The 18,021-nt window shown below is 42.6% G+C and overlaps 1 protein-coding gene across 2 annotated transcripts in view; it reads right to left on the minus strand.

The window, feature by feature from the left end:
* Window positions 1–18,021, minus strand: part of lamc3 (laminin, gamma 3) — a 250,542-nt gene that overhangs the window by 207,485 nt on the left and 25,036 nt on the right. For both annotated transcript variants that reach the window (XM_021590591.2, XM_021590589.2), the window contains one exon: window positions 3,020–3,324. In XM_021590591.2, the coding sequence (XP_021446266.2) occupies window positions 3,020–3,324 (305 nt within the window). The remainder of the gene's footprint in view (window positions 1–3,019; window positions 3,325–18,021) is intronic.

The following is an 18,021-nucleotide window of genomic DNA, read 5'->3' on the forward strand; positions in this document are numbered from 1 at the left end:
TGAGATGGGTGGGGCTAAAGCTTAGAGGGTGTGAACAATGCTGAATGGGTGTAGACCAAAAGAGCTGTCCAGTAGGTACCAAAACAAAGTACATTTTCTTAAAAGTGAGGTTACAAGTTGATAAACTTTCAAAGCAAAGTACTTTCCCATTGTTCCTCAAATTCAGTATATGATAAACCATTTTGTACATCAAATGTTGCTACATAATACCAAAATAAGACCTTGGGTCACATAGGCTTCCTGGGCCATATACAGCGTTGCTCACTGAGTTCCCTGAATTCCTATTGGACTTTGTAGTCATGGCAGATAATATTCAAATTTTTGGTGACTTTAATATTCATAAGGAAAAGTGCACAGACCCACTCCAAAAGGCTTACGGAGCCATAATCGATTCAGTGGGTTTTGTCCAACTTGTCTCTGGACCCACTCACTGCCACAGTCATATCCTGGACCTAGTTTGTCCCATGGAACAAATGTTGTGGATCTTAATGTTTTTCATCATAATCCTGGACTATCGGACCACCATTTTATTACATTTGCAATCACAACAAATAATCTGCTCAGACCCCAACCAAGGATCATCAAAAGTGGTGCTATAAATTCTCGGACAAAGATTCCTTGATGCCCTTCCAGACTCTCTCCGCCTACCCAAGGACGTCAGAGTACAAAAATCAGTTAACCACTTAACTGAGGAACTCAATTTAACCTTGCGCAATACCCTAGATGCAGTCGCACCCCTAAAAACAAAAAACATTTGTCATAAGAAACTAGTTCCCTGGTATACAGAAAATACCCGAGCTCAGAAGCAAGCTTCCAGAAAATTGAAACGGAAATTGTGCTACACCAAACTGGAAGACTTCCGACGAGCTTGGAAAGACAGTGCCGTGCAGTATCGAAGAGCCCTCACTGCTGCTCGATCATCCTATTTTTCCAACTTAATTGAGGAAAATAAGAACAATACACATTTTCTTTTTGATACTGTCGCAAAACTAACTAAAAAGCAGCATTCCCCAAGAGAGGATGGCTTTCACTTCAACAGTGATGAATTAATTAACTTCTTTGAGGAAAAGATCATGATCATTAGAAAGCAAATTACGGACTTCTCTTTAAATCTGCGTATTCCTTTGAATACGTTATTCCTCAGTTGTCCTGCGTCTGCACAACTCTGCCAGGACCTAGGATCAAGGGAGACACTCCGGTTTTTTAGTACTATATCTCGACACATTGATGAAAATAATCATGGCCTCTAAACCATCAAGCTGCATACTGGACACTATTCCAACTAAACTACTGAAAGAGCTGCTTCCCATGCTTGGCCCTCCTATGTTGAACATAAGACGGCTCTCTATCCACCGGATGTGTACCAAACTCACTAAAAGTGTGAATAATAATGCCTCTCTTGAAAATGCAAAACTTTGACCCAGAAAATATAAAACACTAATCAGCCTATATCGAATCTCCCATTCCTTTCAAACATTTTAGAAAAAGCTGCCGTGCAGCAACTCACTGCTTTCCTGAAGACAAACAATGTATACGAAACGCTTCAGTCTGGTTTAGACCCCATCATAGCAATGAGACTGCACTTGTGAAGGTGGTAAATTACCATTTAATGGTGTCAGACCGAGGCTCTGCATCTGTCCTCGTGCTCCTAGACCTTAGTGCTCCTTTTGATACCATCGATCACCACGTTCTTTTGGAGAGATTGGAAACCCAAATTGGTCTACATGGACAAGTTCTGGCCTGGTTTAGAACTTATCTGTCAGAAAGATCTCAGTTTGTCTTTGTTGTCCTCTGACTTATCAACTGCACAGTACATTTCAGTGTTCCTCAAGGTTCCGTTTTAGGACCACTATTGTTTTCACTGTATATTTTACCTCTTGGTGATGTCATTCGGAAACATAATGTTATTTTTCACTGCTATGCGGATGACACACAGCTGTATATTTCAACGAAACATGGTGAAGCCCCAAAATTGCCCTCCATGGAAGCCTTTGTTTCAGACATAAGGAAGTGGATGGCTGCAAATGTTCTACTTTTAAACTCGGACAAAACAAAGATGCTTGTTCTAGGTTCCAAGAAACAAAGATCTTCTGTTGAATCTGACAATTAATCTTGATGGTTGTACAGTCATAAAAAAAAAAAACTGTGAAGGACCTCGGCGTTCCTCTGGACCCTGATCTCTCTTTTGACGAACATATCAAGACTGTTTCAAGGACAGCTTTTTTCCATTTACGTAACACTGCACATGCTTTTGTCACTTCTAGGTTAGACTACTGCAATGCTCTAGTTTCCGGCTACCCGATTAAAGCACTAAACAAACTTCAGTTAGTGATATACACGGCTGCTAGAATCTAGACTAGAACCACAAAATTGTATCATATTATTCCAGTGCTACACTGGCTTCCTGTTAAGGCAAGGGCTGAACTCAAGGTGATACTTATAACCTACAAAACATTATATGGGCTCGCTCCTACCCATCTTTCCGATTTGGTCCTGACGTACATACCTACATATACACTACGGTCACAAGATGCAGGCCTCCTTACTGTTCCTAGAATTTCTAAGCAAAGAGCTGGAGGCAGGACTTTCTCCTATAGAGCTAAATTTTTTTGCAATGGTCTGCCTACCCATGTGAGAGACGCAGACTAGGTCTCAACCTTTAAGGTCCTGGAGTGGCCTAGCCAGTCCCCAGACCTTATTTCCATAGAAAATCTGTGGAGGGAGTTGAAGGTTCGAATTGCCAAACGTCAGCCTCGAAACCCTGCAAAGAGGAGTGGGACAAAATCCCTCCTGAGATGTGTGCAAACCATGTTTTGCAGAGGGGTCAAATACTTATTTCACTCATTAAAATGCAAATCTATTTATATAATTTTTGACATGCATTTTTTTGGATCTCTCACTTTTCAAATAAACTTACCATTAAAATCATAGACTGATCATTTCTTTGTCAGTGGGCAAACATACAAAATCAGCAGGGGATCAAATACTTTCCCCTCACTGTACGCACACACATCCTCACCTGCAGCACGGCGCTCTGGTCAAAGTTATATGCGCTGGGTCGTCCCTCCAAAGTAGAGAAGGCCACGTTGCCCCCAGTCAAAGGGGAGATGTCACTGAACTCGTCTGTGCACAATGCCATCCTCTCGTCGTCACCCGGGCGGATATATCCCTTGGCATTCTTCCGGTAGGTCTTGCTACAGGAGGCGCTGTAGTACTGGTAGGGCACCCATGGTCCATCCTGATTTGTCCGCTTGTAGATGGCAAAGCTCTCTGGTCGGCTGGTGTAGAACTTGAGCCGCACGTAGGTGATCTCAAAGGCCTTACCTGTGGAGATACAGAAGTTAGTGTACTACAGTGTGAAGGGATGCAGGAATCAGTATGTACACTACAGTATGCAAATACAAATGCATTTCAGCAGCAAACTTTCTGTCCCCCTCCATTTCTCCCCACAGAAACAGACTTGGTCTAATTGTTTGCGACACACATTGCTTGCTAATCATGCTATCGTTAGTTCAATCAAATATTACATTTTATAACTTCATAACATGTAAAAGGACAAATGCATGAGTCTGTTTATCATTTGATTTACAGTGCCTTGCGAAAGTATTCGGCCCCCTTGTACTTTGCGACCTTTTGCCACATTTCAGGCTTCAAACATAAAGATATAAAACTGTATTTTTTTGTGAAGAATCAACAACAAGTGGGACACAATCATGAAGTGGAACGACATTTATTGGATATTTCAAACTTTTTTAACAAATCAAAAACTGAAAAATTGTGCGTGCAAAATTATTCAGCCCCTTTACTTTCAGTGCAGCAAACTCTCTCCAGAAGTTCAGTGAGGATCTCTGAATGATTCAATGTTGACCTAAATGACTAATGATGACAAATACAATCCACCTGTGTGTAATCAAGTCTCCGTATAAATGCACCTGCACTGTGATAGTCTCAGAGGTCCGTCAAAAGCGCAGAGAGCATCATGAAGAACAAGGAACACACCAGGCAGGTCCGAGATACTGTTGTGAAGAAGTTTAAAGCCGGATTTGGATACAAAAAGATTTCCCAAGCTTTAAACATCCCAAGGAGCACTGTGCAAGCGATAATATTGAAATGGAAGGAGTATCAGACCACTGCAAATCTACCAAGACCTGGCCGTCCCTCTAAACTTTCAGCTCATACAAGGAGAAGACTGATCAGAGATGCAGCCAAGAGGCCCATGATCACTCTGGATGAACTGCAGAGATCTACAGCTGAAGTGGGAGACTCTGTCCATAGGACAACAATCAGTCGTATATTGCACAAATCTGGCCTTTATGGAAGAGTGGCAAGAAGAAAGCCATTTCTTAAAGATATCCATAAAAAGTGTCGTTTAAAGTTTGCCACAAGCCACCTGGGAGACACCAAACGTGGAAGAAGGTGCTCTGGTCAGATGAAACCAAAATTGAACTTTTTGGCAACAATGCAAAACGTTATGTTTGGCGTAAAAGCAACACAGCTGAACACACCATCCTCACTGTCAAACATGGTGGTGGCAGCATCATGGTTTGGGCCTGCTTTTCTTCAGCAGGGACAGGGAAGATGGTTAAAATTGATGGGAAGATGGATGGAGCCAAATACAGGACCATTCTGGAAGAAAACCTGATGGAGTCTGCAAAAGACCTGAGACTGGGACGGAGATTTGTCTTCAACAAGACAATGATCCAAAACATAAAGCAAAATCTACAATGGAATGGTTCAAAAATAAACATATCCAGGTGTTAGAATGGCCAAGTCAAAGTCCAGACCTGAATTCAATCGAGAATCTGTGGAAAGAACTGAAAACTGCTGTTCACAAATGCTCTCCATCCAACCTTACTGAGCTCGAGCTGTTTTGCAAGGAGGAATGGGAAAAAATTTCAGTCTCTCGATGTGCAAAACTGATAGAGACATACCCCAAGCGACTTACAGCTGTAATCGCAGCAAATGGTGGCGCTACAAAGTATTAACTTAAGGGGGCTGAATAATTTTGCACGCCCAATTTTTCAGTTTTTGATTTGTTAAAAAAGTTTGAAATATCCAATAAATGTCGTTCCACTTCATGATTGTGTCCCACTTGTTGTTGATTCTTCACAAAAAAATACAGTTTTATATCTTTATGTTTGAAGCCTGAAATGTGGCAAAAGGTCGCAATGTTCAAGGGGGCCGAATACTTTCGCAAGGCACTGTATGTAGAAATGAACGTTTCTTATTCTACTCTCCACCGCTGTAAACATTGCACTTGCCTTTCAGTTCAAGATTTTAGGCACAGGTTATGCACCTCTCGTTATTTGGTTTCTCCCATTTTGGGAGTGTTTTTGATGTTTATTAGAAATGTTCATGTTTATTCTAATGAAGTATTTTTTTCAGTAACGTGTGAAGTATTGGCCATTAGAATTTCATGTGTGCAATGGCAGGCCAATTGCCTCCAAGCTCATCATTAAGCTTGAGGCCCTGGGTCTCAACCACGCCCTGTGCAATTGGGTTCTTGACTTCCTGACGGGCCTCAACACTGGGGCCTCACAAGGGTGCGTGCTCAGCCCCCTCCTGTGCTCAGCCCCCTCTTCACGATCCAACTCAATTGTCAAGTTTGCAGACGACAACAGTAGTAGGCTTGATTACCAACGACGACCAGACAGCCTAAAGGGAGGAGGTGAGGGCCCTTGGAATGTGGTGTCAGGAAAATAACCTCTCACTCAACGTCTACAAAACAAAGGAGATTATCGTAGACCTCAGGAAACAGCAGAGGGAGCACCCCCCTATCCACATCGACGGGACAGTAGTGGAGAAAGAGGAAAGGTAAGTTCCTCGGCAGACACATCACAGACAAACTGAAATGGTCCACCCACACAGACTGTGTGGTGAAGGCACACCAGTGCCTATTCAACCCCAGGAGGCTGAAGAAATGTGGCTTGTCACCTAAAACCTTCACAAACTTTTACAGACACACAATTGAGAGCATCCTGTCGGGCTGTTTCACCGCCTGGTATGACAACTGCACCTCCCACAACTGCAAGACTCTCCAGAGGGTGAACAACGCAGCCCCAGGGGGCAAACTACCTGCCCTCCAGGACACCTACATCACCCAATGTCACAGGAGGGCCAAAAAGATCATCAAGGACAACAACCACCCGAGCCACTGCCTGTTCACCCCGCTACCATCCAGAAGCAGGGACCGAGAGACTGAAAAACAGCTTCTATCTCAAGGCCATCAGACTGTTAAACAGACATCCCTAACACAGAGAGGCTGCTGCCTAAATAGAGACTTGAAATCACTGGCCACGTTAATAAATGGATCACTAGTCACTTTAATAATGGCACTCTAATAATGTTTACATATCTTGCATTACTCATCCAATATGAATATATTGTATTTTATACCATCTATTGCATCTTGCCTATGCCGCTCTGTCATCGCTCATCAATATATTTATATGTATATATTCTTATTCCAACCCTTTACTCCAGATTTGGGTGTATTAGGTAGTTGTGGAATTGTTAGATTACATGTTAGATAATGCTGCACTGTCAGAACTAAACTCAGCAAAAAAAGAAATGTCCCTTTTTCAGGACCATGTCTTTCAAAGATAATTCGTAAAAGTCTAAATAACTTCACAGATCTTCATTGTAAAGGGTTTAAACCCTCCCGTCGTCCTCGTATTACACCCCGTGTCACCCTGTCCCGTCTTGGCTAAACGCCCGATGGGCACAAGTGTGACAGTATGCGTGTGAACAGCCTCTACAGATGTATTTCCTACACCTGCAGCACACCGTGTGTGTCTTGGAGTCCTTAGGTGGGCAGAGCTGACACCTCTTCCCCTTACTTGCCGCGGTGGCTGGGGCAGCGAGCGGGGTGGAGGCCGGGCACCTTATGTTGTTGATCACGAGCCGCCGTAGCACTCTGTAGGATGGGCTCCTCAGGATGTTGATCACGAGCCGCCGTAGCACTCTGACGCCGCTTCCGTGCGGGGGAGATGCTGCCTTCTATGGATCAATGGCTAAACAAGTGCCTTTCCCAGCTGCTCCATGAACACCCTCCTCTTGTTCCGCTTCCCAAGCATCCAGTCAGGCTTGATCTCTCGCCATATGACAAAGGCGTTGTAGGACACGTCGAGGATGTTGTGGAAGATGACCAGGGGCCAGTGGGCAGTCATCCGTCTGCACCTCGAGTACTTGTGAAAGACCTTGAGCGGCATGGTAGCACGGAACATGGTCCTGCTGCTCTCCGCGTCCCACAGGCTGGCCGCAGCCTCGCCTCAGGACCTGTAGACGCCCACTAGGATCAGCAGCGAAACCTCTTCCTCCTCCTCGGAATCAGAGTAGTCTTCTTGATCGACGCTGGAGAAGATCTGTTCTAGGACCTGCGCCGCGGTGAAATGCGGTGGCTTGTGTCCACTGATTGGATCCACTGAGCAGCGGGGAAGAGCACACGGCACGGGGGAGCTGACAACTTTGTGCGTTGCTGACAATATTGGTATCGTCTCTACGGCCAGCTTACAAGGGAGACTAGGTGAATCAACGAGGCATGCGTTCGCCCCTGTCGCGCCACTGGGAGTGTGTAGCCGTGTGCCGTGTGCAGTTCACCCCTGATGCACCGCTGGCTGGCTGCCCTCTTGCACACCGCGGGACATGTCCGGGCGTGTGTAGCCGTGCCTACTGTTCACCCCTGTCAGAGCACCGCTGGGCTTGTGTAGCCATGTGCTCTACATGGACCGCTGAACTCCTGGGGTCAGAGTGACCCCAGGACGGAGGGGGAGCCCCGCCTCACACAGTAGACACAATAACATACACCTCGCTAGTGGCTGGCTGGGTCACTCTGACCCCGAGCACAGAGGGGGAGCCTTCGAACACAACCTCGCCACTCACAGTAGACACAATAACATACATCTTGCTAGTGCTGGCTGGCTGTCTGCATCACTCTGTCCCCGAGCACAGAGGGGAGCACTCCAAACGCAGGGCCTGGGTCACGACGGGAGGGATTTATTAAACACTGTTTCCCATGCTTGTTCAATGAACCATGAACAATTAATGAACGGTCGTTAAGACACTACAGCTTACAGACGGTAGGCAATTAAGGTCACAATTATGAAAACTTAGGACACTAAAGAGGCCTTTCTAAGTACTCTGAAAAACACTAAAAGAAAGACGTCCAGGGTCCCTGCTCATCTGTGTGAACGTCCTTAGGCATACTGCAAGGAGGCATGAGGACTGCCGATGTGGCCAGGGCAATAAATTGCAATGTCCGTACTGTGAGACGCCTAAGACATCGCTACAGGGAGACAGGACAGACAGCTGATCGTCCTCGCAGTGGCAGACCATGTGTAACAACACCTGCACAGGATTGGTACATCCGAATATCACACCTGCAGGATAGGTACAGGATGGCAATAACAACTGCCCAAGTTACACCAGGAATGCACAATCTCTCTGTCAACTCTCACACCGTCCACTATAGGCAGAGAGAGGCTGGACTGAGGGCCTGTTGTAAGGCAGGTCCTCACCAGACATCACCGGCAACAACGTCACCTATGGGCACAAACCCACCGTCGCTAGACCAGACAGGACTGGCAAAACGTGCTCTTCACTTTGTTTCTCCAGGGGTGATGGTCGGATTCGCGTTTATCGTAGAAGGACTGAGCGTTACACCGAGGCCTGTATACTGGAGCCGGGTCGATTTGGAGGTGGAGGGTCTGTCATGGTCTGGGGCGGTGTGTCCCAGCATCATCGGACTGAGCTTGTTGTCATTGCAGGCGATCTCAAAGCTGTGCGTTACAGAGAAGACATCGTCCTCCCTCATGTGGTACCCTATATGAAAAACAATTCTAATTTAGAACGCTAAATCACGTTGCTATCTTTTCATAAATGGTTTCATATTTAACCATATAACTTTTACAACATTTAGATGTAAATCGGGAAACTAGGACGTCTCTACTTTCAGAGTTACAGTTATCTTGTTATACCATCCAGAATGACATCACAAAATTCTAAATGATATGACATGATTATTGTTTCAATCTTCGCCAACCTTTTCCCACATTCTTTATGTTAGAGACATTGTTACAATGTCCAATCTTTAGATGTTAAAGTTTTGGCAAGTCTCTGTTGTAACACTCACATTCCATTCTCAATACTGCAAAGGCAAGGGAGAGGGAGAGAAAGTTATGTAATAAAACCGCCACAACTTCCACCCTTCCTCTCTGGTGGGAGAGAGGAGGGGGGGTGGCTATCTTTGATCCTCACCCAGGAGTGAGAGTCATGAGAGAAGCAACATGTGAAGCAACATGTGATAACATGAAACAACACATGACAACACGTGAACACATGTGGTGAAAACACAATCTCAGGATGTAAATGTGACAACCTGGGGAGGAACAATTTCACTATGTGGTACCATGACACTACACATGACAACATTTGAGTGCATGTGAAAACCCAGGTGTCAAATGTAATTTGGAATGTTTTACATTGAAAGGAATAACTTACATTGATGGAAAAAGTACCCAATTGTCATACTTGAGTAAAAATAAAGATATCTTAATAGAATGACTAAAGTAAAAGTAAAAGTCACCCAGGGATTGCCAGAGGCACACTCCAACACCCAGACATAATTTACAAAAACATTTGTGTTTAGTGAGTCCACCAGATCATTGGCAGTAGGGATGACCAGGGGTGTTCCCTTGATAAGTGAGTGAATTGGACAATTTCGATGTCCTGCTAAGAATTTAAAAAGTAACAAGTACTTTTGGTTGTCAGGGAAAATGTATGTAGTAAAAACCACACTATTTTCTTCAGGAATGTAGTGAAGTAAAAGTAAACATTGTCAAAAATATAAATAGTAAAGTACAGATACCCCAAAAACGACTTACTTAAGTACTTTACACCACTGCTGTTCTTAAAACATTGTGTTATGGTCCCCTGGACCATTTCTAGTTGCAGTGAAAATATGGTAAATCTACAACTAGTTACTGTATTTTCACAGCTAAAAGCAAGTGTTAATGTTAAAGTACAGTATGCTGCTGTATGTTAATTACTTCAGACAAAACCTCACTTAAGATATTTATTACTGGCTATCTGAAGTTCCTGTTGTGCCACTAGGTTTATGGACATAATGGAGACTGGCAAGAATACATTTCTGCACTTTGCCTAAACTTGCAAAAAAAACAAGTTAAATAAACTGCATACAACTTGATTGTGTTATATCTATAAAATGACAGTATGCTAATGTACTCTGATTTCAATTAGTGTAAAAAATATTGTACTGTGACCACACTTGGGACTAAGCCTTAAATGGGATTTGAAATCTTAACCTTTTGATCAGTAGCAACCTGAAATGTCCTGCTACCCACGCAGGGGTGGGCAACTCCAGTTCTTGAGGGCCTGCTTGGTGTCACACTTTTTCTCCATCCCTAGCAAACACAGCTGATTAATAAAATTGCATTCTAAACTGAAGATCGTGATTAGGTGATTATTGGAGTCAGGTGTGTTAGCTGGAGCTGGGTAAAAACTGTGACAGCAATCAGGCCCTTCAGGACTGGAATTGCCCACCCCCAAAGCTACACCACCATATCTGTGTGTGAAACAGATATAGCCACACGCTTATTGGTAAGAATGCATTTCTACACTTTCCTCAAAGCTGCACAGAATCAAGTAAATAATTATCAAATTATCACCAATGTAACATCAAAGTAAAACTAGCAGTACTCAAGGACACTTGATGTAGAGTATACTGTACATTAATTCTTTGAACTTGCTACCTCTTGGTTGGGAGTGCATAGATGCTTCTGCAGTGCAACCAGGTTCATACTTATTCATAATATATTTCATAAAATGAGGGTATGGTTTGGGAACAGTGTTTTTACCTGGTGTAAAAAAAAGAAGGTACACATCAAATCAATTTTTTTACACAATATTACAAATATAAACTATGATCGTCACTGTGCTTTGATAGGTGGGATGGTGTACTGGTGGGGCTCATTAGCAAATTTGGGGACACAGTCAAATATGTGTATTTTATACCAACCTTCAGTGAAAGTGTATCAGTTTATGTGTTTGATGGTTACGCTAATGCAAGTAGAGCACCTCATTTGACACAGTCTGTTGTAGACACATACTGGTACTACAAAATTGCCAGTGTTAAACCTTAACATTTGTTGCCTATACAACAGAAATGATCAACCGGAATGACATTTCTCTCACGGGTGGCCAAAAATAATCTGTCCACTACAGTGTCATGACTCTCCTGGTCGAGGATCCAAGGCCTCAGATCAGCTTGGTAAATAGCTGACAACAACCACAGAAGAGGGGAAGAGGGGGTGTGATGGTTTTGACACCTTAACACCGTCTTAAATTTGAAGGCGGGAGGGTAATCTCCGGTGGTGGCAGTATCTTGCTGCGGGGATGTTTTTCATCGGCAGGGACTGGGAAACTGGTCCGAATTGATGGAATGATGGAATGGCAATAAATACAGGGAAATTCTTGAGGGAAACCTGTTTCAGTCTTCTAGGGATTTGAGACTGGGCCAGAGGTTCACCTTCCAGCAGGACAATGACCCTAAGCATAATGCTAAAGAAACACTCAACTGGTTTAAGGGGAAACATTAAAATGTCTTGGAATGGCCAAGTCAAAGCCCAGACCTCAATCCAATTGAGAATCTGTGGTATGACTTGAAGATTGCTGTACACCAGCGGAACCCATCCAACTTGAAGGAGCTGGAGCAGTTTTGCCTAGAAGAATGGGCAAAAATCCTATTGGTTAGATTTACCAAGCTTATAGAGACATACCCCAAGAGACTTGCAGCTCTAATTGCTGCAAAAGGTGGCTCTACAAAGTATTGACTTTGGGGGGTGAATAGTTATGCACGCTCAAATTCTGTTTTTTTGTTTTATTTCTTGTTTGTTTCACAATAAAAATATTTTGCATCTTCAAAGTGGTAGGCATGTTGTGTAAATAAAATGATACAACCCCCCCAAAAAATGTAATTTCAGGTTGTAAGGCAACAAAATAGGAAAAATGCCAAGGGGCTAAATACTTTCACAAGCCACTGTAAGAAGGATACTGTGACCCCTGCTGGACAACCAGAGCCTTACACCCAACGAGCCTTTCCCATAGAAGGATGGATTGGTTTAAGAGAGATGGACATTTACACGTAAACACATGACATTCCTTAACAAACAGTCCACTAGGGACTTTTGTCTCATGTAAGTGTGTATTTGTATTCGGTGTAATTATTTAGTTAGTTTGTAAATAAAAAATGAAATCATTTTTTGCAGCACTGAATAATCAGAAAAGGCTGGGATTCTTGCAGAATCAAGAAGTTAGTGACGTTCAATGAGAAGAATGAGACCGATATGGGTTTATGGTTAATTGGTGTTTGGTAGCATTGCCTTTAAATTGTTTAACTTGGGTCAAATGTTTCAGGTAGTCTTCCACAAGCTTGAATTTTGGCCCATTCCTCCTGACAGAGCTGGTGTCAGGTTTGTAGGCCTCCATGCTTGCACACACTTTTTCAATTCTGCCCTACACATTTTCTATAGGATTGAGGTCAGGGCTTTGTGATGGCCACTCCAATACCTTGAATTAGTTGTCCTTAAGCCATTTTGCCACAACTTTGGAAGTATGCTTGGGGTCAGTGTCCATTTGGAAGACCTATTTGCAAGCAAGCTTTAACTTCCTGACTGATGTCTTGAGATTTTGCTTCAATATAGCCACAATTTTTCTACCTCATGATGCCATCTATTTTGTGAAGTGCACCAGTCGCTCCTGCAGCAAAGCACCCCCACAACATGATGCTGCCACCCACATGCTTCACGGTTGGGATGGTGTTCTTCGGCTTGCAAGCATCCACCTTTATCCTCCAAACATAACGATGGTCATTATGGCCAAACAGTTCTATTTTTGTTTCATCAGACCAGAGGACATTTCTCCAAAAAGTACGATCTTTGTCCTTATGTGCAGTTGCAAACCATAGTCTGGCTTTTTTATGGCAGTTTTGGAGCAGTGTCTTCTTCCTTGCTGAGCGGCATTTCAGGCTATGTTGATATAGGACTCGTTTTACTGTGGAGATAGATACTTTTGTACCGGTTTCCTCCAGCATCTTCACAAGGTCCTTTGCTGTTGTCCTGGGATTGAGTTGCACTTTTCACACCAAAATATGTTCATCTCTAGGAGACAGAACACGTCTCCTTCCTGAGCAGTATGACGGCTGCGTGGTCCCATGGTGTTTATACTTGTGTACTATTGTTTGTACAGATGAACGTGGTACCTTCAGGCATTTGGAAATCGCTCCCAAGGATGAACCAGACTTGTGGAGGTCTACAATTTTTTTCTGAGGTCTTGGTTGATTCCTTTTGATTTCCCCATGATGTCAAGCAAAGAGGCACTGAGTTTGAAGGCAGGCCTTGAAATACAATCACAGGTACACTTCCAATTGACTCCAATGAAGTCAATTAGCCTATCAGAAGCTTCTAAAGCCATGACATAATTTCTGGAATTTTACAAGCTTTTTAAAGGCACAGTCAACTAAGTGTATGTAAAACTCTGACCCACTGGAATTGTGATACAGTGAATTATAAATTAAATAATCTGTCTGTAAACAATTGTTGGAATAATTATTTGTGTCACGCACAAAGTAGATGTCCTAACAGACTTGCCAAAACTATAGTATGTTAACAAGAAATGTGTGGAGTGGTTGAAAAATGAGTTTTAATGACTCCAACCTAAGTGTATGTAAACTTCTGACTTCAACTGTGTGTGTGTGTAATGTGTTTATATATATCTTTTATTTAATTTGGGAGATGGTCACTCTATAAACAACTTCTTCCGTGGTGCCCCAAATTCCTAATGAGTTAATTGTTACATTACTAATTTAATTGGGTAACAATTAAACATAGTTGATTCAATAAACTACAGACATCAGATTATTGCAAGTCACGTCACCAATGCTGGCTTGTTTTTAACCCAGCATTTTTTTTTAGTTTGTAGGCTGTGAGACTAGTCTAGTAGCCTACCGCTAGAATGAAAGAAAATGGTTGGAAAGGAAGGGTTGGAACAACATGAAACATCTCATCAGTTAAGAAAAAAACTATGGGGGACCAGGTTCAATTACCATTGCTTGTAAAGAGATTAATATATTTCCTGCAGGTTAGGAATATACCTTTAATCTCTCATTTATTCCAGTGGTATGAAACCAGATATGAACCAGGGATCAATTAAACAAGCTGTTGTCTTGAAAGCTACATTAATAATGTGTTCCGATTAAGGCAACTTAAGACTTTGGAAAGCAGACTGACAGACATCATTGCAGAGCATGCATGTGTTTCCTGTGGAACTGATTTAGCAAAACCACACATCTGAACGTCGGCATGATTTTCAGATAGGCAAGAAAGCAGACACCTCAACAGGGCCCTGATTAGTGGGTATGCTGAGCACACCACGGTGGGCCTCAAAGGTAAAACAACCATCCAGCCAGCCAACCAATAAACAAACAATCACAACATCAGACACCTTTAAGGGTGGACTGTGCATGTGACAGAATTGAAGATGTCATTGATTTGTTGATGTACCTGTAGTGCCTTATTAACCATCTATCGGGCTTCATAGGAAGCGATTAAGGGATAAATGGATAGAAAAATGGAGAGAAAGAGGGCTAGAGGGAGAGAGTTGGGGAGAGATGGAATGAGAGAGTGCATGTGGGTGTGTGAGAGAGACAGAGAGAGGGGAGACATGAATAGAGAAAGAGATACAAATGACAAATGTGGGAAGGGGGGGGGCGAGGGAGGGATGAAGACTTTACACTTTTATCTCAGGGATTTTCTTATAGACTCATACACTCCTTATAAAAAGGAAAAGCCAAAGCTGAGAAAAATAGGCATCGAAATTAGCCCCGTCTGGCAGATCCCCAGCAAAGAAGAAATGTCCTCTGAATTTCTTATGTGGGGGCGTCTGAGAGGGATATGGCAGGCTCTGCAAACTTCTAGCTATAATTGATGTTATAGTCTAATTGAGGCACTGGGGGTGAGCATACATTTTTTTGTTGTTTTGTTTGAGTGGAGAGTGGAGTCTCACAAGCAGTGTTTAATTAAACCTTGAAAACACTATATTTCTGCATTTTGCAGAATCTTCATGCTTGCATTGCCACTTGTGGATGATTCTGCTGCTGCATGGGCTGTCAACCATGAGGAGCATGCTGAGAATAAGTATGTGTTTTCGTCCTAAATATCTCTTGATAAGTGAACTGTAAAAATGTCTGATTATTGAACTGTATGACAGTTATGTGTGTGAATCAGAGCACACACTATCTTGAGCATCAACCACCCTAATACATGCTTTCAAACAGAGCAGAGAATCCACAACGCTGGCTAGGAACACTAGCTTCCTTTGGTGTTGTTTTTCTATACCACTCAGCGTAATACCGCCCTCGTCCACTCTTGGTGACCTAGTAGGCAACAACAACCAACCTGCACTCTTTAAAGGGCCTTACATTAATGTAGTTTACAAAGGATCAAATCAGTAAGGCTAACCTGAACGCTAGCTTAACTTTATCCAGTAAGCATAACATAACTCACATAGAATAAGAAACTACAGGCATAGTGGGACTGTATACTGTACAAGCGTATCATAATCAGCATAGCATCTTGTTTGTTCTTGTTTGTTCTCCTTATATTTAGCTATGTGCGGAATGCCATTCAACTTTTTAGCCTATGAGCACGGCACAATAACGCACATTCCTCACGCTTGCTGTTTATTAACCTATTGGTACACACTTTACAATCAACACCTTTCTCTCTCTCTCAACCAATGGGCGTAAATCTTGGGATGTAATTATATTTCATGTTCTCTCACTTGCGTGTTACAGAAAAAGTTACCGACAACCTTCCACCTCCGCACAGTCACCAGCTATAATAACCTAAAGGCCCGTCATAAGACATCCTGTCTCCCAGCGGGGGAGTTGATGCCAGCAGTCCAGCAAACGGCTACCTGTCATCAGCATCTGGAACCCGAGGATCATTCCCCAAAATATGTCATATTACATTCCGTATTTGTTGTTAATGCAGTTCAGCCTGTACTAAATAGATTGAAGTATTCTTGGGCCTTATATATTGTTTGTTTAAAAAAAAATGTGAGTGTGTATGAGGCCTTAGGCCTTAAGCATCTATCAGAGTCCAAAACGTGTATGCCGTGTTGGTTGGGAATTTTGGAGAGGTGCGTGATTGGGCTGTGCGTTGACCGCGAATGGTGATGTCAAAGCCACATCAAAATGGTACGCCGGACTATCCCTTCTCTGCGTCTGTAGACTGTTAATTAGGCTTATGTTGAAACCTTTTAGTAAAATACCCATCACCCTGATAGGAATATACAGCCTAATGACATCTGTCTACTCCTCTCTGCCAAAACATTAGCCATCTTCACAGTTAGACTTCCTCTCTTGGCTGTCCCAACTCAGCAACACTATCTTTCCCACAGCAGCACTAAAATAATTTAATTTACTCTCAGCATGAGGTGAGTTTAGTTCGGCTGGCACAGATAAAAAAGAGAAAGAAAAGGAAGAGTAGAATAAAATGTGTGGAAACTCTGTGCGTCCCCTGTGATGATATTCAGTCTAATTGAGAAGGACATTAGTGTGTTTTTCTCTGTTACTGGTTGATGATGAGTCAGCTCATGAGTCAGTCTGCAAGAATTGTAATCTGTATTTCCAGTTGACCCATTACACCCATAGATCCCAATTATTTTTACAATGAATATCAAGTAATAATAAAATCTTTTTTTGTGTTCAATGTTCATTCTGTGCTCTCAGAGAAGTGAACACAGCAACAGAGAACCACTTGAACTGAGTAGCTGAATCAAAATTACTGTGTTGAATAGGTTTTTACCTTGGACCCCTCTCCAGCCCAGTCATCCGGTCATCACACAGCTGTGTGCCCCACCACGCTTGGGCCCTGATGTGTCCTGAGTGGCCCAGACCTAGACTAAACTACATCTCCACAGTAGACTCAATATTTACCAAGCTACTCTGGATATTTACAGGATTCTCATATATGCCTGTTCACTTTGAAAGTTTGGGGACAGTTACATTTTTTTGTAGATTATCATTACTAAACTTGACAGGAATAACGTCAACGTGGTTGAAAAAGAAAGTGTTTGACCCTGATCTGACTAACGTGCGATTCTGCCCTAGAAACACTTTAGCATAATCTAGTTTTTTAGCATTGAAAGTATCTTGAAACCAGTTACATTTGTGAATGTAAACAGTAGTAGTTTGTTCATAGTTGTGTATATAGACAGTTGTATATGTACAGTACACTGTAAAGAAAAAAAATCCTGTAGTTTGATAGTAAATTACTGGAAGCACAGTATCCAGTATGTTACTGTAAATGTACGGTAAAATACTGGCTGCACAGAAGCCATTAAATGACTGTAGATTTACGGGACCTTTACTGTGACACAAATTTACCGTGCATTACTGGAAGCACAGTAGTTAGTAAACTGTTGCAGTTTTATAGGCAAAGGTAGCTAGTGCCAAAGTCAAGCAGTATTTCTGTTACATGTATTTGATATAGGTATTTCCATACTTTTATTCATACCTAATATTTTGTTATTTGCATTTCACTGGCCGGAACTTCTTATGGCTGGGGGGCAGTGTCGAGTAGCTTAGATGAATAAGGTGACCACAGCAAACTGCCTGCTACTCAGGCCCAGAAGCTAAGATATGCATATTATTAGAAGATTTGGATAGAAAACACTCTGCAGTTTCTAAAACTGTTTGATTGATGTCTGAGTATAACAGAACTCACATGGCAGACAAAAACCTGAGAAAAAATCCAACCAGGAAGTGGGAAATATGAGGTTTGTAGTTTAACTCTTTGCCTATCCAATATAGTGTCTATGGGGTCCGATTGCACTTCCCAGGGCTTCCACTAGATGTCAACAGTCTTTAGAACCTTATTTGAGGCTTCTACTGTGAAGGAGGAGAGAATGAGAGCTGATTGAGTAAGAGGTTAGGCAGAGTGT

Source organism: Oncorhynchus mykiss, chromosome Y (assembly GCF_013265735.2).
Source record: "Oncorhynchus mykiss isolate Arlee chromosome Y, USDA_OmykA_1.1, whole genome shotgun sequence".
In the NCBI taxonomy this organism is placed as follows: Eukaryota; Metazoa; Chordata; class Actinopteri; order Salmoniformes; family Salmonidae; genus Oncorhynchus; species Oncorhynchus mykiss.